General features: G+C 42.8%; 1 protein-coding gene across 5 annotated transcripts in view; it reads right to left on the bottom strand.

The window, feature by feature from the left end:
* Positions 1-21,968, bottom strand: part of LOC138599323 (ELKS/Rab6-interacting/CAST family member 1-like) — a 154,923-nt gene that overhangs the window by 54,359 nt on the left and 78,596 nt on the right. For all 5 annotated transcript variants that reach the window (XR_011308717.1, XM_069670927.1, XM_069670928.1 and 2 more), the window contains 3 exons: positions 15,588-15,723; positions 12,461-12,592; positions 5,477-5,637 (listed from right to left, as the gene is read on the bottom strand). Coding sequence is in view for 4 of the 5 variants with exons in the window: in XM_069670927.1 (XP_069527028.1) it covers positions 5,477-5,637; positions 12,461-12,592; positions 15,588-15,723 (429 nt within the window). In the remaining variant the exon portion in view is untranslated. The remainder of the gene's footprint in view (positions 1-5,476; positions 5,638-12,460; positions 12,593-15,587; positions 15,724-21,968) is intronic.

Here is a 21,968-nt window from a genome sequence, read left to right as displayed (position 1 = left end):
CAGATTGGGATTTCAGACGTGATGCCCTGCTGTTCCACACACACTGTCAGCACATTCCTCCAGCTAACTTCGACACACACACACACACACCTGCCTGCTCCGAACTGTGCAAACACATGACAACACACATGCCCGCATGAGGCTGGGAAGAAACGGAGCATGTGCATATTTAATGTATATCGCAAAGAAAATATGCGTGTGTGTGTGTGTGTGTGTGTGTGTGTGTGTGTTTTACGAGTGTGTGTGTGTGTGTGAAGGTCGCGGAGGATGATTTATCAGTGGGAAAGACTCATGCAGGGCAGATGTGTGTATCTGTGTGTAGCTCTGTTTGTGTATTAACTCTGGTTTAGTGTGTTTAGTCGTGTGTGCCCGTGCATGTGCTTTAACGTCTTTTAAGTGTGTGTTTTTAAGTTGCATGTGGTTTAATGTGCATAATATGATCCTTCTACCTTTATCAAGACATATGCTGGAGTGCGGACACACACACACACACGCGCATGAAGAATGTACATCAGGGAGTGGAGGTTAGCAGAGTGTCGGAGTAAAGAAGACATATACAACCAGCTGGTGAAAACTGTGGCACAAAGATAGATCTGCACTCACACAACTATATTACAGTGTGTGTGTGTGTGTGTGTGTGTGTGTGTGTGTGTGTGTGTGTGTGTGTGTGAGTGTGTGTGTCTAAAAAATGAAAGGAGGAAAGGGAGGAAACAGGAGAAGGCGAGAAAGCGAGACAGAATGTCATCTTGCAGCTGTACTTGGTGTATATTTTGCATCAGTGTGTGTGTGTGTGTGTGTGTGTGTTAATATATTCCATGTCTGTCCCAGAAACCTCTGCAACACTCAGTATCATATATCATGTCTTACAGTAACATTAAACCTTACACCGATGTAAAACTAGGCAACAAATCAGACATCAAACCGAGAAGAGTTACGGCCTCCTGCGCGCGCAGGGACACTTTCATGTGCATTACACTAAGATATATGGACGCGCGGGACGCAGCCACCTTAAACAGCTCATGTTTTACACGTGGGAGAAAGCCTGACTCGAATGACGTATTTGCTGACCGAACCCTAATGTCTTGTGAAAAATATGAGCGGTGGCGTAATGTGCATAACTCACAGCAAAGACAACTAGCAGCTACCTGAAACATCTAAACTTTCCACCAAGGGGGGAGCAGACGCAGAAATACACAACATCCCAAATATGTGGGAAGAACATCTTACAGGAGCTGGAAAAATATCACGCATTACGCAAAGGAAAGGCATGAAAGTGATGTATGTTGGTCAGTGAGGGGTGAAGTAATCGCATATGAATGTAACAAATCTTCTGGCGAGTGGTGGACGCCTTTAAGGAACAGTCAAAGACCGCACAGAAGACATGGACGTAGAAGACCTGCATTCTTTCTTCTGGCCAGCAGGGGGCGACTCTGATTGTATGGTTTTGAATTATTTCAGGGTCTCAATCTCAAGCTACAAGTCTCATTTAATACACCATGTCGTTCATTTAGTAAATTATGGTCCCACTCCGATAGCAGGGTTTCCTTTAGGGCGCTGCTACCTTTTGATTAAACTGTTGCTATAATGACATACTGTCAACCAGGCTTGGGCAGTGTCACAGTATTATGGTATACGAGGGTATTTAGAAATCCTGACGGTATGTATTTCAACACCGGCAAAAATCAAGATGCTCTTTTTTCTATTGAACTGATATTATGTCAAGGTGATGTGTTGTAATGCACAGCATGCGCCTAATCCAGGGGCTGCAGCCTTTCGAAGGCCGATTGCGTCACAGCGGCGCGTCGAAGGCTGTCCCAATTCGAAGGCTCCTTCAGACGCGGCCGGCAAATGCGTCCTCCGTTTCCATACCGCCAAGGATCGGGCGCATCCTTCGCGGTATGGAAACGGAGGACGCATTTGTCGGCCCACCGTATCCCGAGATGCACTGTGCGCCAATTCAAGCGAAAAGGTGGACTTTTACGCGGCCGAGGAATACGCCTTTAAATGTAAAAGTTTTTGGTTTCAACTCGAATAGCTAGACACGTTTGAGAAAATGAAAGGGCCCTTGAAACAATTAGCTTTAAAATAACAGGTTGACTGGGGCGCTGGTTTAGCTCAGTTGGTAGAGCGGGCGCCCCATGTACAGGGGCTACAGTCCTCGTCGCACTGATAACAGGTTCGACTCCCGGTCTGCCGATCATTTGGTGCATGTCATCCCCCACTCTCTACTCCCAACATTTCCTGTCTATCTTCATCTGTCCTATAAATAAAAAAAAGGCAAAAGCCAAAAAAATAATCTTAATAATAGGTTGACTTACTCGACATTAGTTATGCTAGCTAGTTAGCCCGCAAGCTACCTGTTGCTAGGCGACAGGAGCAGCGTTTGGTGACGCAAGGGTAGACCAGACCGTCTCATTTCAGTTCGGCTTTAACGCCTCCTTCGAAGGCTGCAGTGAGTGAAACAGCAGTAGCAAACTCTTCAGTGAGGCACCCTGCCAGAGATTTTATTACTCCAATTAAAAATTGTGTTTTTTTCCCCTGTTAATGTGCCAATATGTGAGACAAATTATTATTTTAATAGGTCACTGAAATCTGCCCAAAAAGGCACCAAAAGAAACCTAATGGAATAAAAGCTCCAGTAGTTATAACAGCTGTTCTGAAGGTTGAATGCAGTTAGTATGATCTGTGTTTGGAGACACACTCACATCACAGGTCAGAGTTAGGACAGTGTGACTGGAGCTTTATAGGGTTGTTAACCACAATGAATACATACACAAATGTACTCATGTGTACGGTGCACCATCGGAGAATGAAGTTAAATGCAATCACAGACTGAACAGCTCACAGGAGACTCTTAAATCTAATCATGCGTGTGTGGGGCGGTCTGTGTTTGTATGTGTGTGTACATGATGTAAAGATGCATGTGTGTCTGCTAATGTGTTACATAAATATTCATCACGGTGCCTGTATTTTCTTAAGAGGATCGTTGGACAAGTCAGATGTTAATAAATCAATCACCGTGTGCTTGCACAAGTGCGCACTCACACATGCAAAATTCACATGCGAAAACAAGGCCACGCATTCTGGAGCGCTGATGCCTGTAATAATCACACGGGTCGTTACCACGGCGATAAAATGGCCAATAACCTGCTCACCTGGCCTGTGAACGGACATGAAGCTGCACACACACTTGAGAGTTTTTCTCATTGTCAAAAGCGAAGAAGAGAGGAGAGAGTGCGGGAGAAATCACAGTGCATGTCCTTATTTTCCCATGATGCTTCGGTGAAAGATAGTCCCACAGCGCGTTTAAACTCGCAGGACACGCTAATACGGACATTTTCCTTGGCTTCTCTTTCAGCCCAAAGCGTCGTTCCACTAAATTAGAGCTGGTTGTAAGGTCTCAGTGAGGATGTAAAACAGCAGAAAATACAGAGAATCATCCGCCTGCTGGACTCCTCTCGGCTGCACTTAAAGTGCAAACCCATCCATTATAACAACATCAGAATTTACACTGAACTACAGCGAGTGCACGAGTGTGTGCGGGTGTCTGTGTATGTAATCAATCATATGAAGAGCCGGACAGCGGTACATGGTTATTGCATTAACACACCACTTACTTCTATGGCTTTAAAGTGCAGAGAGAAAGAGCAGGGAGATAAAAGAAGAAAGGAAAGGGAGCGAGGGGTAAAGACAGGAAGTAAGAGGAAGGAGAGTTGATGAGGTGTCGGGTGAAGTTCATGTCAATGTGACTAGTGGCCACCTTCCTGGAACACTGGAGCAACATGGGAAACTACTGGAGATATCATAAGAGTTGCTAATTTGAGGGGAAGTGTTGAAGGTCGGGTCTGCGTTTAAAGGAACTGACAGAGGGTTGGAAACTTTTTGCTGTACGTGTTGACTGCTGTGTCAGGGGAAAAGTGCAGGAAGTGAAGGTTAAACAGGTAGACATTACATTAAAGTAGAGACTGAATTATTACTTTGGTTCATGACCTGGTACCTGTTAAACTTTTATGCAAGAGGAAGCCACAAGAGCTGAAAAAAGAAGCCAATGTCAAAGTACGAAAAGCTGCAGTTCCTTGTGTGGCCACTTGAGGCTGGTTCCAAAAGTGAGTCGATCTCTATTAAGCTCCATATTAAAATGCCCAACTTAACAGCAGATTAAAACATGTTTACAGACTGGCACAAAAAGGTCTCTACAGCTAATTTCCCAATTCATAACAACTGTAGGGGATGAATTTTAATATAACTCACCTGTTGGAATATATTCTAATTGTGACAAATTAGGGGCGAGGGGTGTCGTCGGTGAGTGACGCTATGCTAGCTTCTTTAGTCTAATAAATAACATTCTCCAGTCAACACCTTGGGCTGTGACGGTACTTTATTTTTCTAACTGTTGTGAAACACTAACGCCCCCTAGTGGTTTGGAGTTTAACCGCCGCCCCAGCCCGCTGCCGGAATATGTTTTATTTATTTAACTACAGCGCGTCCCCCAGAGAGTAAAACATCATCGACATGAGTGAAGTTCTTATCCGTATTTGTTGAAATGAAATCTGTGGTGACGGGCTAATTGTTGCAGTAGCGGCTAAACTAGCGTGTGGCAAGACTGCACACGGGCTCGTCTGTGCTGATGAGATGCGCAGAGGGTTGAAACAGTGGTGCTCTGACAGCTAGGTTTCTTTTGCTGATTACTAAGGTGCTGGGACGTATGGATTGTGAGTTTACTGCTTCCCTTTAGATTTTTATGCATCAGACACGCTGGACGCGTACCTAGCAACATCACTGGGTCTATTTTTAAAAATAAGAGGCGTCACTGGGTCCACCCTGCGATTGGCACCACATAACCGCGGTAGTTTGGTCGTGTGGTTACCGTCACAGCCCTATTATCACTACAAATAGAATCTCATTCACAGGGAAACACTTTTACTAAGTAGCTAATTAGCCCGCTAAAGAACTAGCCACAAACAAAGACTGTGTAGCCTTGTCAACTTAGCATTTAGCACCTCGCTACTCTCCAGCTCTTCTAAATATGGTCACTTCTTGCTCCAGAAAACAAACATGGCTACGGCTATTCTTTAAAACTTGAGGCTCCAATACGACAGCTCACAAACCAGTGTGTGAGGACTCTTGCTACTTCCTGTTTTTATGCCATCTATGATTTTATGCTAAGTTTGGTCACACGATCAATGAACAACACTGCGCATGTACAGCCTTAATATGCTGCTAATGGAGCCATGTGCATATACCTACATATGAGTGTTTTTAAAGTTAGAAAACAGAGAGCCAGATAGATTAGAGACAATCGAATTTGCAGTTAGATCCATAGGAAGACGTTTACAGTGTCCTTGTCAGTGTTGTGTCTTTGTAAACAAGACAGATGACACAGGAGTCCCACAGAGTATGCATCATTCAGTGTTGATGTCCAGCTGCTTTATGTGTGAACATAAATAAAAGTAATAAAATGCCTGTGTTGTCTTACTTCATTTCCAGGACCTCCTCCAGGTGCTTCCGCCTCTCAGCTCGCAGGGCGGTCAGGTGACCTTCCTTCTCGGCCAGTGAGAGTTGAGTCGACGACAGCTTGGCTTTCATCACGTCTAGTTCCTGTTTCACCTTCTCCATGGCAACCAGCAGGTCCTCCACCTGACACACACACAAGCGCACATTGTGAGACATTTTAAACTTTTGCTTTTTCCAGCTTCAATCATTTGTTTCGTCTCTGTGCATGTGTGTGTCTTTCTTCTACGCGTGCATCTGACAGCTTCTGTGCTTTTGAAATGTTGTATAACACTTTCTCTGTTTTTACACGAGATGCTCGATTGCAGAACATCAAACGTGTCGTTTTTCTCCTCTGTGTTTTCTCTTCCCTCGCTATGTTGTTCCTCTTTCTCTCCTCTGATATATATTTTATCTGAGCCTCTCTCTGCGCGTATATCACTTTGTCAGTTTAATGTCTGAGAGGTCCAAGTGTCTGGGTCGCAGTATTTTTCACAGCATGACGACAATCTGGCCTTCCTCTACACATGTGCAGAAAAACACATGTGTGGACCGTTGAACAGATGTACCCACACAAATACAGCAGCACACACATTTCCTCTTTGGATTCTCTCTTCTGTCTCCTCCACTTTTATACTCCCTGTGTCTCTGAAGCGTGGAAAATGGAAGAAAGGAAGAAGAAGAGAGTCACAAAGATATGTTTATTTCTGCTATAAAAAAGATGGAATCAGCAGAAATAAGAAGTAAAAAAACCCTGAAGAAAAGCTGGATATGAACGCTTCTTCTGTTTGGATTGATGTGGGGATTATTTCAAAATAAAAGTCATTTAAGATAGTCATATTTCGTATATTTTCTGCGAGCTTTCCTTGACCCAAAAAGTGATCTTCTCTTTTATCGGGCAAAGCTCCACCTCCTTTATTTGCACCATGATCAGCAGGTTGTCACCAGCCATACAGTTGATGATGTCCCACAGCGGCAGCTCGACAACAACATGACAGCATCCAGTCAAAACAACACATGGACACTCCTTATTTTTGAACGCAATGCACTGTGCTAACAAGGGAGATGGAAAGATGCCCTGTGGTGGGAGAGTTTAGTGGGGTCTGCGACCCATAGCCTGGGGGCCCGCAAAATAATTATTTATAATGAATTATAAAATTGTGCTGTATCTTTAAAAACTGCCTGTTAACAGGTGATGACCATTTGCGCCAATGAAACAATCATATTGTGTCCATTAGTCCCACCCACGTTAGCTCTGGACCAATAGAAACTGCCATAATTGTGACACATCAAGTCAATCTGTCATGAATCACTGAACTCACTCAGGTCGCAGCGAACCGTTCCTGCGGCTGTCTTGCTGCTGATAATGTTCTGAAAGCTTTTAAGATCAATTACTTGGAAAGTATAAACGCCGTCAAGTTGAGTCCACAAGCAGTTTGAATCAAATGAGCCTCTGTTTTAAAGCATACAAGTGGTTTTAACATGATTCAGATTTAAATGTTTTTCTGTTCATCGCTATGAAACAGGTCTGAAGTATTTAGATTGATACATTTTACAATACAAATAGTTCCAATGGCATCTAAGAGAGCAAGTGGTAGTAAGCATAATGCCTGATAGGTGTTACGATCATCAGGGGATCCTTGGAAAATGTTCTCCCCTGTAAGTGATGTTTCAGAACCCCTGGGCTAGATTATCCAGATATTACAGAAGTAAAAGAGCAAAGAGGGTGAAATGGTGCTTTGGTACAACCTGTCACCTCGACACCAAGGCTGACTTAATTAGTTTAAAGATAGAAAACTTCCAATGACCAAAATGTGATGACTTTTAATTGACTAAAACTGGAGTAAAATGTTTTGAGCTGTCGTCAACTACAGATATAAAGGTTAAAAATGATGAAAATGTGACTAAAACTGAGCATTTAGGTCTAAAGACTAAGACTAAACCTAAAATGAACACTGTCTGTATCTTCATGGGCCTGTGAAGATGCTACACTCAAGTCAAGTCATCGCTGGTCGACTCTTCTTAATGCTGAGTACATGTGCGAAACAAAGGCAGTAAATAAAGATGAGTCAATACGGTCAATACATCGCGATGAAAAAGGAACACGAATGATGAAATGTACAGTTAGACATTGGTGAGTGATGTTTTTGATGCTTGTTACCTTTGACCACCTAAAGCCGGCTGTGGTGAACTCATGCATTGGAATGTGAGAGAGCTGCGTACAAAAAGAGCAGAGAGAGAGAGAGAGGGATGGGATGGGAGAGAGAAAACGGAGAAAGGACAGAAATGGAGACAGGGATGAGAGAGATTGAGGGAGAGGGTAAAAATGGACAAAGGAGGAGGGAGAAGGAGAGAGGTGTAAAAGAGGATGTAAACTCAAGTAGGGGGAAGGAAATACAGTGGAGAAGAGAACAAACACGATAAGGAGGACAAATAAAGAAGGAGGAACAATTAAAAAAAACAAACAGGTGGAGGGGGAGGCAGAGAAAAGAGGAGAGAGGAGAAAGAGAAAAGTTGTAAGAATGCTGAAGTGAAGAGGTAAACTGCAAAGCACTCTGGGAGCTAGAGGAAGTAAAAGAAACAAAAGCACATGAAAGTGTGATAAAAGATAAAAGAAAGCGCAGACAGAGCAAAATACTGAGCAGTCAGAGACGCCGGCAGCGTTAAAAATGCAATTCAGACAAGAAAGAGGGAGAGGAGAGGAGGGAACACACGACGGTGAAGTAAGGACAGAGAAAGGAGGACACGGACAGGAAAGACCTTTGGCTGACATCAGAGAGGCAGAGATTGAAGGATGGAGGGATGCAGGGATGCAGGGAGGGGTGATGAGTGACGAGGCCCGGCTGTAGGAGACGGAGCCGGAGGGGAGGAGGAGGAGGAGGAGGAGGAGGAGGAGAGCAACCCCTTCAGTCTTCTGAGTTTGTGTTTGTGAAGAAGAAAGAACGAAGGTGCATCGAGTTCAACAATTAAAATAGTTTGGATCATAAAAGACGGAAAGTGGGATGAGAGGACGTCTGTCTTCGGTTTGGTGTCTGTCGCGACAGATGGAGTGTGTCATGCTGACTAATTTCACTGTCACACACACACACACACACACACACACACGGAGCTTTCTTCAAGGGTCACAAACACAAAAGTGAGTCATGTCTTGCAGAAAAGTTTAAGTATTTTTTCATGTGGTCGATTTTGCAGAGGAAACTCAAACACACGTACACACAGGTTGTCAATACATGGCTGAAGGTAACATGTGTGTGTGTGTGTAAATGTGGCCGCTTTGGCTTCATCTGCATGCGTGTGCGCACTATAATAAGCACTGTGCTCCTTTGAACAGGCCGTCCTCATTAAAGCAGGAAATTGTCTCTCCCTCTGTCATCGTTGTATAAATCATTATGTGAAGGGGTAATTGCAGTGACGCAGTTGTAAAAAATGGGAACACAACAATATTTATTTACTCGTGTATATAAAGACACGTTTCCAGTAAGAAAACCAAAGTGGCGTCCACCTGGCTCCACATGAATGCAATGCTGTGCTGCTGCGCTGTTTAAACAGCAGTTAGCACTTCTTTCCGCCATGTTTGTGCGTGTGTGTGTTGCTGTTCCTGTCTGCGAGTCCCACGCGCACACGTGTGTGTGTGCTGAAAGGCTGACTTAAAGCTGTTGATGTTGGGAGAGGACCGAGCTGAGAGTTTGGCGGCCATCTCTCGTTCACCGCACGCTTACGTTTTTTTCTTCTGCTTCCTGCTTTAGTGAAACATTTAAAGGACGCTCTCCAGCTCCCTGTCCTGGTCTAAATGTCTCATTTCGGTCTAATTAAAGTTGCCACTTTTAGTCTTTTGAAGCGTTTCAAAATATCGCAGCTGAATTAAATGTGATAGCTTGGCGACATTTCTGTAAACAAATTAAACGACAGTCAACTCCATGTTGGATGTGATTTTTATCTTCTTCTTCACTTCACCCCAACTTTGCCACCCCGAAACCTTAAGTGCTCTGACAGAGGACCCAAAGATTCTGCATAATATATATATATATAATTAAGCCACAGATTAGAACTGTACAAGCTTTTTTAACAGTTAGTTCCGACCAAGTAATCTGATTTCACAAGAGGCATTGAGAACTGGGACACTGGGACTTGTCACTCTGTGTATCCCTCTGCCTCAGCCACATCTCTGAATTACAGCAGACTGTGTGTGTCTACATCGATCAAGCTGGTACCTCTGAATCACACAGCAGACTCTTATTTCACTGGCTGCTTTATAAACTAAATCAAATAGATAAATATACATCACACAAAGTAGCTGATCTGTGGTGACCTGTAGACAGAGGGCAGGAGAATGTTTGGGTTGCTCGGCAACAACAGTCCAGTTTCAGTTAAGTTGTGGAGCTAGTTGAATTGGTGGAGCAATCTGTTGTTGATTATTACTGTTTACTACTATTTGCAGTTTGTGTAACGGTTGTATAAAAGCAATATCACACTCAAGCTTGTGATGTTACACTGGATATCAGCACAGCTGTGATTATTTTCGGCACCTGGCTCGTGGCCTCGTGCCTACGACTGAATCACAGCAGAGCTGATATTCAGTACAACATCACAACCTCAAGTGTGCCGAAGCATCCTCAATGGATTCAAGAATGATGGCAGGTTTTGTAACACAATTTGTTGCATAAGATGAAACAACACAGACTCCTTGTATTGTTCATTGTAGTTACTGCGGATGTAATGGATGGCGCAAACGTACGGTGGCCGACAAGGGCAATCGTGCTGAAACGGCCCAAACTGTTTCCATTAGGCTGCAAATTCAGAAACGATACCAAATTAAAAAACACATGCAAAAGTCCAAAAGGAAAGCGGCGACGGAAACGCCCTGCAAGTGAAAAAAACAAAAAGCTGGAACAAACGCGCTGCAAATACAGAAGTCAAAAACACACGCAGAAGGAAAAGCGCTGCAAATTCAGACATCATAACGGAAGTGCTCGAGGCCTGTAGCCTGTTGCAGTGAGATTGCCCTCGTCGGCCATCGTAAAAGGGACACCTACAGTGGAAAAAAGCTTGTTTCTAGTAACATCTTCTAACTGTTTTACCGTTTTAGAAGCTAAATTACCACAAAAAAAGAAAGTGAAGCTCTGATTATCTTGTTTACTTGCTCTTTCTATCGGCATTGCTCTCTTGCTCCCGTCTGCATACTCTCTCTCTTTATCAAGCTTTATTTAAGACGGTAAAAGCCCCACTAACAACTCGCAGCAACAAGTGCTTGTTACGTGTTTAATTAAAAGGTTTGTGTTCCACCAATAAGTGAGGATCAACCTAGCAAAGTCTGACCAAGTAGTACCCCCTGAGCTGGGACTTTTTGGCACCAGAAATCAAGGCCAAGGTTCCTTATGAGTTCCTCGGCCCCCGAAAATGAACTGCAGTGGAAAGAGGATATATGAGAGTTTTTATATATAAAGTCAGGTGACGTTATTGCGGACCTACAAAGGGAGATGGTCAGGCTGGATATGCTGGAAACAGGAGCTTCCAGATTCCTGTCATCAGTCAAGGTTGTTTTTCATTATTACTGCAGTCGTTCTCCAACTCTGACAACGTTATTAATACTGTTTATCTGATGACGAAAGTCCCATAATCTTAACAAATTACTGTTTTAAACCAAAACCATGATCCTGCTTTTAAATAAACAAAGTGGTCTCTGTGCCTAAACCTAATCAGACTTTAACCATAGCGCTGCCACATCAGTCTGAAGGACTTTTCGGGCTATAGATGTGGAAAAAATGCATGTGACTGTGGATGGTAAAATGCTTCGTGAGACATGTCTAATTATAATGAAGGATATCTTTTCCGTACGTGTATAAATCAACGTTAAAGCTGCATGAGTCAAATGTCCACTTCCTTCTGTTTACATCATTATATCAGAATGAAAGTCCAAGCTGTCGCGTTCGTCATTTTTAACATGGTTTCCTGCCGTACTTGGCTTATTCGAGACTTCCGGATCTTGACGACAGATTGAAATACATTTCTGTAAGTTTGATCGGTAACAGCTCCGTCGTTTGTTTGTAACATATGCTTCTCTCCCTGGAACTTATTCAGCTCTGGCACCCCGAAAAATTAAGCATGGATTAGGGTGTCAGGAGTAAGACGCGTGTTTGCTCGCCTGCCTGTGTGTGTCTGGTAAAGGTCAGAGAGGACGGCCAACATGCAGACGCAGAAATAACAATGGAGTCCAGCCGGTTTGCCAACAGCTACACCCGCTGCATGTTTTCTCAGAGCACTTTTCATCCTCACAGCCCACGCTGTTTTTTCCCCCCACACTTGTCAAAACCTATCCAGACTCTGAGGAACATTTCCCATCTCTGTGCCCTCGTTGAGTCACCGGTACCCAGGGGAACGACACACACACACACACACACACACACACACATACACACACCGCACACTCTGGCTGGTCTGAGGTTAAATCCACTGAACCCTTCCCTCCCGAGCCTCCCGTTGAGCTTTCCTCCTGTCTCGTTGCAGATAAAAAAGATTACAAATTGGAGCGGTCGCCTAAAGCAGAAGTTAAGAAAAAGCTGTTTGTGTGTGTCTGGCTGAAACGGACAACATACAAGCTGTTCTTTAAATAGGGACGCATTTACCTCTCGTCCAAATGAGGAGTGACTGCACAAACACACACAAACACGCAGCCACACCTGAATGAGCTCAGTTGGCACAGGGAAGTGTGTGTTGCCGCTGCCATTGGCCACGATTAGCATAGGGATGTTTAGCTATGTCAGAAAGAGTTTCTATGTTGCCCTACAGATTTGTGTGTGCTTCCTTGTGCAGGAAAAAAAGCAGGAAATCCCCCGCAGCGAGGATGTTTGTGTGAATGAATAACTGATAGGGGTTTAAGGAGAGGTTTGGGTCACACATGTGCTGGTAGGGGGTTAAGGATTCTCCTCAGACGTGCAGGGACACACTTATGTGTATTTGTAAGAGACCGTACCTGTTTCTCAGAGTGCGTGCGCGCCTGCTCCTCCTGCGCGAGCACCACCTCCCTCTCCGCTGTGATCTGGACGCTTTCCCGCAGCGCCTCCTCCAGCTCCTCAATGCGCTCCTCCTTCTGACGGAGGGAGTCCTACAGAGAGAAAGAGTGCAGCGTAAAGAGAGGATAAAAGGAAGTGCTGCAGTGCTGAGAACATGAGCTGATTAATTCTGCATTTATTCAGAGCATCAGAGTAATGCTAGCAGCTAAATGCTCATGTCAGCATGCTAACATGCTTGAGTTTAGCATGTAAACCATCTAAAACAAGTGTGCTAGCATTCAACATTAGCAAATTAGCCCTGAAGCTAAGTGTTGCTCAGGTTGATTGCTTTGCTGCACAATATCGGAAAAAACAGACATTGCAAAAACATTTTGTTTTGCGATATTTATTGCGATTTTAAAAACTACATGAAAGGACTTGTGAGCTGCACTTGTGTTCCTTGTACGGTATGTCATCTAATGGTGTTTAAATGTAAAAGTAAACACTCCCGCTCCGTGAACGGTCTGTTTATGTAGCCACAGCGTTAACTAAGACCGAGACGAGGTGCCGCCGAAAAAGGGAATACTCTCCTTTATAAGCCACCTTGTGAAACGGAATTTCCGCCTCGATCATCCCGCTGACCTGATCTGTGACGGCAGCAGCGTTCGCATGCTTGTTTACATATTACAGGCAGGTGACACACGGAGTCTGCAGCACAGCAGTCAGTTCACTCTGTGTCATAAACAGCTGCACTAATGTGAAATCAGACAGACTTCTGTTGTAGATTAACAGCTTGGCGTGTTTCACTTAATTTGCCTCACTATCGCACGTCCTGCGACATGACTATTGCACATGCGCACATCGCAATAGCGGCTGTTAAACGGTTTATCGTACAGCCCTATATAGTGCAGACAAATTCATTAATGTCTGTACCAAAGTTGTCACCAAGACTTAGCATAAACATTTGATGGCTTTCAGCTGCTTAAATGTCTGCATTTGTTAGCTTTATAGCATTATGCTAACTTGGGGTCTTGGAAAGGCTTTAAATTTAAGCAAACACTAGCCAGAAATTGAATCACCTTACAAATAAACAGTAAAAAACTTAATCCAACACCTCTCATATCTACACTGTGTAAGATATCACACTAAATCACATCAGTAGCCTTTACAGCAACATGCCCTGTCATATCCTGCTGCACATGCCGACAGCGGGGTTCATTTCAGCAGCTATTTTAGATTTAGTCTTAGTCTTCAGAGGAACATTTTAGTCCAGTTTTAGTCAATTATAAGACATCACATTTTAGTCATTAGGCTACTTTTAGACCGAATATCTCTCTCTTGAGAAAATGTGACACCCCTCCAGTCTCCATATACTCTCCCTAACTCTCAGGACTGTCCCTCACCCACTCTTAATGTATTTTATCTGGTTTGTTGTTGCTCTTGTTGGTGTTTTTACTCTTGTTTGTGTTTTCTTGTTTGTACAGCGACCTTGAGTGTCCTGAAAGGCGCTTCTAAATAAAATTTATTATTATTATATCAGCCGATCATCCATACAGTAAAAGAACGATGAGGACACAGCAGCTACATATTTTATGCTTGGTCCTAACTTTTAAACATCGCTTCTCATTCAAACAGTCTGACTGAAGCAGACAGCCGATGACCGCTCCGTTTTGTGAGAAAGTAGCGTCAAATGACGAGTAAAATGCCCCTTTTTTTTATGTGAGCGCGCGCACAGAGCCTGAAGCAGAAAGCCTGAGAGAAAGTTCATAACCACCTTCGTCATGCTTGTTATCTCATGAACGTGCGACTGCCCAACACTAGCATTTTAGTCCAGTCCGATCTCGTTAACGAAAACAGAACATACACGTTATTTTTTATTACGAAATATCTATTTTGAGCTCATCAACGTCTCGTCTTCGTCATGGAAAAAAGGTCGTTGACGAACACTTAATGTCATAATCTTTGTTAACGAACTGGCCCACGGGGTGAAACTCCTCATTCCAGTCCGCTGCTCCCTGGGACTGGATTAAGCTGCAAAAAGACTTGCAAATTAAATCTGATCCCCATCTGCCACTTAACACTTAGAGGAACTCCTGCTCACACATGGAACTGTTTCTGGGTAAAATGACAACATGAACTTCCCACCAAATTCCCCCCTGACAGAGTTATTCCCCTTGTGCCTGGACGCTGAATTTGTGCGAGGGAGGATGAGACATTACAGTGGCCGTGAACAAACCTCCAGGACATCTCCGACACATGTGCTGTGAATCATTACTTGGTGTCTAACTATGCAGACTGCGATCGGCTCTAATTGGATTAAATCCGCTCGTTTTATTGAATCGAATTTACGGTTCCTCACATTCCGTTTGCAGGCCTCAGCGCTGGTACAACTATGCAGAATGGCTTACGTCTGACACACAATCTAGTTATGGTTGTAACCGCTGCGGTCTCATAAGTCTGAGTGACTCACATAGCTCATCAGCTCATCTCCTAACCGCACGCATACACAGAAATGACAAGTTCTAAGCTCCGTAAACCAAAGATCAATCATAGCTAAAGGAAGAATACTTCGCACACAAACAGAAAGAGTGTTTTCATCTGCCTCTAATCAGAGAGGCCACTGGGGTTAACGATTACTGGAAGAGGAGGCTCGACGAGGACAAAGAGGGAAGAGGAGGGAAGATTTTAAGGGAGTAAGGGGTGAAATTAAAGGTAGAAGTGAAGGAAAACAACATTCAAATCATCGCCCCACGCAGGGCTGTTCGTCTCCTGGTCACATGACAGCCCTGCAGACAATTAGGAAGATGCTCTCTCACGCCACAGGAAGCGTTTTAAAACCCGCAGCATTCACTTCATAGTTCAGAGTTTGGATCCTTTGTGACGCCTCTAATATCCTCCCTTCTTCATCTCCTCGCCCTGTCAATCATCCTCTCCGCTTAAATATTCTCACACCCTCCCTGAACGAGAGCGGTGCGTGTTTGACATTGCCTCAGGCTGCTCCCTGTCACAATCGTCACGTGTTTGAGGAAGCATTGTTGTGATAGATTATACTCAAGGAAGGAAACTTTTCTTTCTTTGTCCTCCTTCCTCTCGTCCTCCGTTCCTCACCTTTATCTGCTGGGAGCTTTCGTTCAGGTTGTCCTCTCTCTTTTTGGCCTCTTCCATCATCTGGGCGTTCCTGTTCTTCTCCACCTGCTCCTTGTGCTTCATGTTGGCCACCTTCTTCGACTGGTCCTTCATCTGCCTGCACACACACGATAAATACAACGTCAAAATCAGTGCTTACAAATATTGTGTCATCTCTGATCTAATGCCAGTTACAGTTTACAGTTTATACTCCTCTTTTTATTTAAAGCTCCTGTGAGGAGCTCATTAAAAATTCCTGAATCTGCAGAGTCCCCGCCCACTATGCAGATTTCCAACCGCCCCCTCCGTCGTGAAAACAAAACACGTCTCTGCCATCGCTTAGTGGCAACTTGTTGAAACTTAGCTAGCTCGAAATGTAGTTATTAGTAGCAGTAACGTTAGTGGTCAGCAGTGAGTTTGCAGACATCGCTGAAGTGGTTGCCATAGGTTGCACATAATGATATGCATAGCGTCACCCCATCCATTAACAGGATTGGCTCCTTAGGTTTTTGACATCACAAACCTGCCAATCTGAAAACGTATTGTTCAGCCTGTCCTTGGTACATAGCAGTTTAAAAGCAGACAGGCCCAGCCATGGAGATGACTGCTCATGTTGTAGCACATGAAAAACACCACATGGAGATGTTTACAAGGTTAAAGACTTAATTTCCACTGGAGGCTTTAAAAAAATTCCTGTATTTCTATGAAACACACTGGATGGATGATGAATGATTTAGTGCGTCATGAGCATTTGGACTACACAAATTTAATATATGAAAATACGGTTGAAAAACGTCATCACTTCATCAATTTTAAATATACAGCTCTGGAAAAGTTAAGAGATCACTCCAAATGTTCCTTAAACCAGCATCTCTCTCTTCATGTCACGGCCGGCCCAGATCTGAAGCCCCACTGAAAACCTCCTGAATGTGATCAAGAGGAAGATGGATGGTCACAAAAGCCGAGCTGTTTACATTTTTGCGCCAAGAGTGGCCTAACATCACCCAGCAGCTATGTGAAAGACCGGTGGAGAGCGTGCCAAGACGCTTGAAAGCTGTAATTAAAAACCAGGTTATTCCACCAAATACTGATTTCTGAACTGAGTTAAAACGTTCTGTGGGATAAACATATTTTGTTTTCTTTGCACTGTTCGAGGCCGTCATTTTCTGCAAATAAAAGACCTAAATGAGAAAACTTTTTTGAAGTAAGAAAAAAAACAAACCTATAAATAGAAGAACCAGAGAAAAACTGATGTTGCAGTGGTCTCTTATTTTTTACCGGAACTGTGTATCTCAGAAACGTCCATACATAACTCTAAATTGATAATCTGAAGGTATTGGCTTCAAGGAAATAGCTGCATTCATGTAGCCGCTTAGATTGTGTCCCAAAACTGCTATAATGCCTGGCAACCGCCTTAAGATGCTGCTCATGTGAGCCTCCCCAGGTTAAGTCCGATCTGGTGCTTTTAATGCGAGTAATATGTCCTGCGATTTCTCAAATTCCCCGTAAATAAAGTTTAAGAATGCATCAAAAAAAGCAAGTATTATATCTACCAATATATACATTTAAACCCTTAAAAAGAAAAGTTATGCTGCACACTAAATGCTGTAATTTCTTCCTGATTTAATATAACATTAAGACCAGAGAAGCCATAAGAATCAGCTTTACGCTTTAACACAAACACACAAACCGTCTCCCACCGAAGCCATTCAGAACACGCCGTCTGTTATTCCCATTAAGACGACACTGCAATCTGATGAACTATTCTCTGCAACACAATGCTGAAATAAAACCCTTCAGGGCCAATGTAACACAAAGATCGGTAAAGGAATTCAATAAAAGCGCTGAATTAATGACAAGATGACATTTGAGATTATTTCCGTGGCGGGAGGCATTGGAGGTCTTTTCACGCAGGGATTACTGTGTGTCGGGAAGTGGGGTCTAAATCATAATGATGGGAATGAAGGAGCGAGAGAGGTAGAGTCAAAGACGGACAAAGACAGACAGAGTGAGTCCTCATGGGAGTGGCACGGTTTTCCGAGATGGAGAATTGGTTTAATCCCAGTTTGAGCCGTCTGGAGGCCAGTGTTGCTCTGTCACAGACCTATCAGCTATCACAGCAGCTTGACTTGATCAGGACCGATCATACCTTTCATACACGCACACATGTGGACTCACACAAGCTAATGCCAGTGAGGTTTAACAGAGTCGACTGAATCATGACGCTGATGGCAGATAAGACAAACAGAAAGGATGAATGTGGCATGGAAGACAAAACGAACCTGCTGACTAACACGTTAGAATCTGATCAAACTCAATTAGTCATCCTCTCTGCTCGGCATGAGTCTGTGGGTCTTTGTATGTTTACATTTTTTAGATATACGTACAGAGAGCTTGAGCGAATGTTTATACATGTAGCTTAATTTTTTACAGGCTCGTAGAAAATCCGTTTGAAGGAGGTCAGCTGCCAGTAAAGGCGCTGACCTCCAGTGACGGGAATCCACGGCAGACTCTGTCTCACATCAACGACAGAGCACGTGCACTCACGGGAAATCACTTTTACAAGCTGTTCACTGCGCGTATTGGCGTCAACACGTTCAAATCGTCACATGACCTTTGACCTTTTAAAACACTTACGTTGAATCCATGCATTTCAAAAACTCAATGTTTTGAGTCATCACGCACAAAGATCCTGAGTTGACTTTTGTGGGGTTTTTTGCCGAGTCATTGTAAAGAGCAATACAGGAGTAGCAGGATGGGCGAGTGTAAACTTCATAAAAAGAGTCTCAAAGTAACCTATCATTGTTTTTAACAAGAGCCGAATTATCCACAGAGGTCTTCCCTATAATACTGCAAGCAAATCTTGTGATTAAATCAGAAAAAACACAGAAGAAATCAATTTCACAGAAAAATCTGTGTTTTTCGAATGCTGTTTGGCAGAAGGACATCAGGAGGTGCTGCTAGCTTAGCTGCTACTAGCTGGTCTGTTCGTTTGTGTCTAGTTTTTAGGTCTTTATCATTCACAAGGTTTTTATCTGGAGCCAAATTATCCACAGAGGACCCAGAGATGGTAAGAACATTTAATGAAATTGTTTCTGTGTTTCTCCAACAATCCTCTATACGGCTGCACCAGCAGGGAGTCAAACTGTTGGATGCTAATTTAAGCTAACTAGCTGACTTAAATCCTTCTTCCTGTTAGATTTATATAAATAACAAATGATGAAATGACTTGAAACAAAAGACTGTATAAAAAAGACGACATGACAGCTCCCTAAAAGTGAAGCCAAAACATCTCTAGCGCCCCCTGTCGACTGGCTGCAGTATAGGTCATAAAGCCCGCCTCCTTCATGTAAACAGATGGGACATGAGTCAAACTATAAAATCAAAATACACGTCAAATAAGTGTTTCTCAAACATGGTTTCTGTCATTATAGTGAGGTTATTAATTAACTTAATTAACCATTAAGTTTATTTTTAATGAGTTATTTGATGCCGTAAAAAGGATGATTGACAGCTCTGTTGACAAATCCAGCTCCTGCAGCCAATGTGTTCCCAATTAGCAGAGTAGAGGAGGAACGGCGAGAGGAAACGTAACTAAAACAATCAGTACAGTCATTGAAGTTTACATATCTGTGAACGTCTGCTTCAGACCAACACAAGAAGCTGTTCTGCTGTTTAACACGTTGACGTGCGGGATAGCAGAAGTGGCTACTGCGGCTCCACCCGTCGATCTCTACTGCGCAGCTCTGGCTCCAAATGACGTCACCATCACAAGATGGCAGCGCCCGCCTCGGGGGTATTTTGGAATCAATTTTGTACAATAAGAGCAGATGGAGACGCGTCATCCATCTTTATATACGTCATTGCTTAAAACACTATGAAGAAATCAGCTGGAAATGTTTTGATGTCTAGACATTCAACAGGCTTTCAGTGCTTCTGGAAAACTCTGATAAACACGCTTATTACTGGTAAAACATGAGAGTCATGCAGGCTGATAGAAGAGTTTGGTTTGGCTGGAAAAATCCTAACGTAAAAAGGGATCAAAAACTTAAAGTTTCTTCAACTTGACTTGCAGAATTCTGAGTGAGGAAATCCTACAATCTCACCCCATGTTGTTTTACTTATTTTATTTCCACTGCTTTGCTCCTTTGAGTGCAATCCTCTGTCTGAACCCACACGAGTGTAACGTTAATTTGTTTACATATTCATATTCCACTATCTAAATATTTCATGACATCCCCTCTCTCTCGTTAGACTGTGTATTTAAGCCATAAACTACCTGCTTAGCTAACCTAAAGCAATGGCAACAATCCCTCAAATGGTTTTCACATCAGCATCACCTCCAAGAAAATATGAGGAATGATACTGGCAGAGAACGGTAAAATAAAATCCTTGATGTGTTTGCTAAAAGGTCCAGGGGGCCCAATTCCAAAGCGTCCAGAGAAATTTGGGAAGCTGGAATAGAAATTGAAATGCGTCGACAGAGCCAAAAAGCGCTCTGCAGCACCTGGCTGCTCAAAGCTCACAGAATAATAATCAGCGGGTTCAGCTGCACATGTGCGGTTCTGACTTGTATTCATTTTGCGTTTTTAAAGCCTACATATTGCATCATTTTCACATCTAAATGTGAAACAGGGAAGCAGATGAAGTCAGCGTGGAGTCAGATGCATTATGGTGTTTTTTCCTCTGTTGGGTCCTGATTTCAGTTTGCACCCCGAGTGTGGGATGAAGTGATTTGAATATTCGGGATCTATTTTGCGCTCTCCGCCCTGTGTGAATGTGTAACAGGTCATAAACAGGCAGGAATGTTCCTATTGGACAATTTCCAGGAAGCTCCGAGCATCTGGTTAGCTCTCTGAGGTTTCCCCCTTCATGCTACATTTACTGTACGTTTGCGAGCGTATGCACATTAGGAATAGACTTTAAGATTGTGTCCTATTGACTCAACTCTTTCTTTCCACTTCTGCGTTCCACTTATGCAGCTCAAATCTCATGAAAATCACACTCTTGCATGTTGCTTTATGATCACTTGCATGAAAGGGAATCATTTGTTTGCATCAGACAAACTCACAAGGACAAATGTACTCCGCCTCATCGCTCCCCTTCCCTTTCTCCGTCCTCACTCCCTCTCCAAATGCAACATTACTCTTTCCCTTGGATGAGATACTCTCATCAGACCATGGACCACTTCTTCTCTCATTTCCTCTCCCTGATTCCTTCCACTCCCTCTTTTGTCACTTCCATCTCCTGTGCTTTACTTTTCCCCATAGACTCCTCCAAAGTTTTCTAAAGTTTTTTTTTTAAAAACTTTTTCCATCTCCTCATTAATGGTTCGTCGTCTGCCAAGAAATCTGATATATTATATTAGTCATAATCTGTAATGTAATACTGGTTCTGTGTGAGAAGGATATCACAGATGTGTGCTTTTTAAGACTCCTAATCTAAATGTAAAGAAACTTCTTAATTCATTATTTTTCATTACTATTAAAAGGTAGCAGTCTAAACTAGGGTTAATTTCAAATCTTCTCATTAAGCTCTAGACACTATTATTCATTCATTAATTTTATCTTTTGCATTATGTTTAATGCCAGGTAGACATCTTTTGGATATACCTGTAATCTCTCTCTTTTTTTTAAAGTTGCAATTAATAAAAAATAAATAAATTCCACATCAGGGAATGCAACAAATTAGTTGCAAACAAATTTAATTGTTTAATTTAATTGTTTTCATTCTGTACATGAACATAACATCATTTTCCAGGGCCGAGTTTCCTGAGGGGTGAGCCATCTCGCATCCTTACTATCTCTGCTGAAGGTTGCGCATGAAACCGGGAAGCGACAGGTAAACAGTGTTGCCAGATTGGGCTTCTTTTGTTTACCTTGGGCTGGGAAAAATAGCGTTGGGCTAGTAGATACAATTTGGGCTGCTTCTGTCAACATTTGGGGGGATTTTGAACACCAAACAAGCTGTCATTTTATGGTCAAAATCAAAGATTTCCACTCACTCTTTGTTGTAAAGGGTTAGGGTTATTTCTGATTTTATCAATTAATTAATGCTTAAATAATGCCTTATTTTTAATATTTTTGGCACATTCAATGGTATATTTGTTTTTTTAATTTATATTTTTTATTTATTTATGTTTGAGTTTGATTTTTGCAGTTTCATTCCTCCATAATTCTATAGTTTTGAATAGGTTGGATTATGGTGTTTTGGTGTCCCAGTTCATGGCAGTGTTTGATCAATTTATTGTGGTTTTGCCACGACAGCAATTTATGTATTTGCTTGTCTAACTGCCCTGTTTTTGGGCTGCGATAGCATTTTTATCTAACATTTTATCTTTGTTTGGTTGATGCAGATATGAAG

The sequence above is a fragment of the Semicossyphus pulcher genome, unplaced genomic scaffold (genome assembly GCF_022749685.1).
Source record: "Semicossyphus pulcher isolate SPU_LCO1_2020_fin unplaced genomic scaffold, fSemPul1.0.p SCAF_20, whole genome shotgun sequence".
Taxonomy (NCBI): domain Eukaryota; kingdom Metazoa; phylum Chordata; class Actinopteri; order Labriformes; family Labridae; genus Semicossyphus; species Semicossyphus pulcher.
The sequence above is the reverse complement of the archived record's forward strand: the minus strand, read 5'-3'. Positions and strand labels throughout refer to the sequence as shown.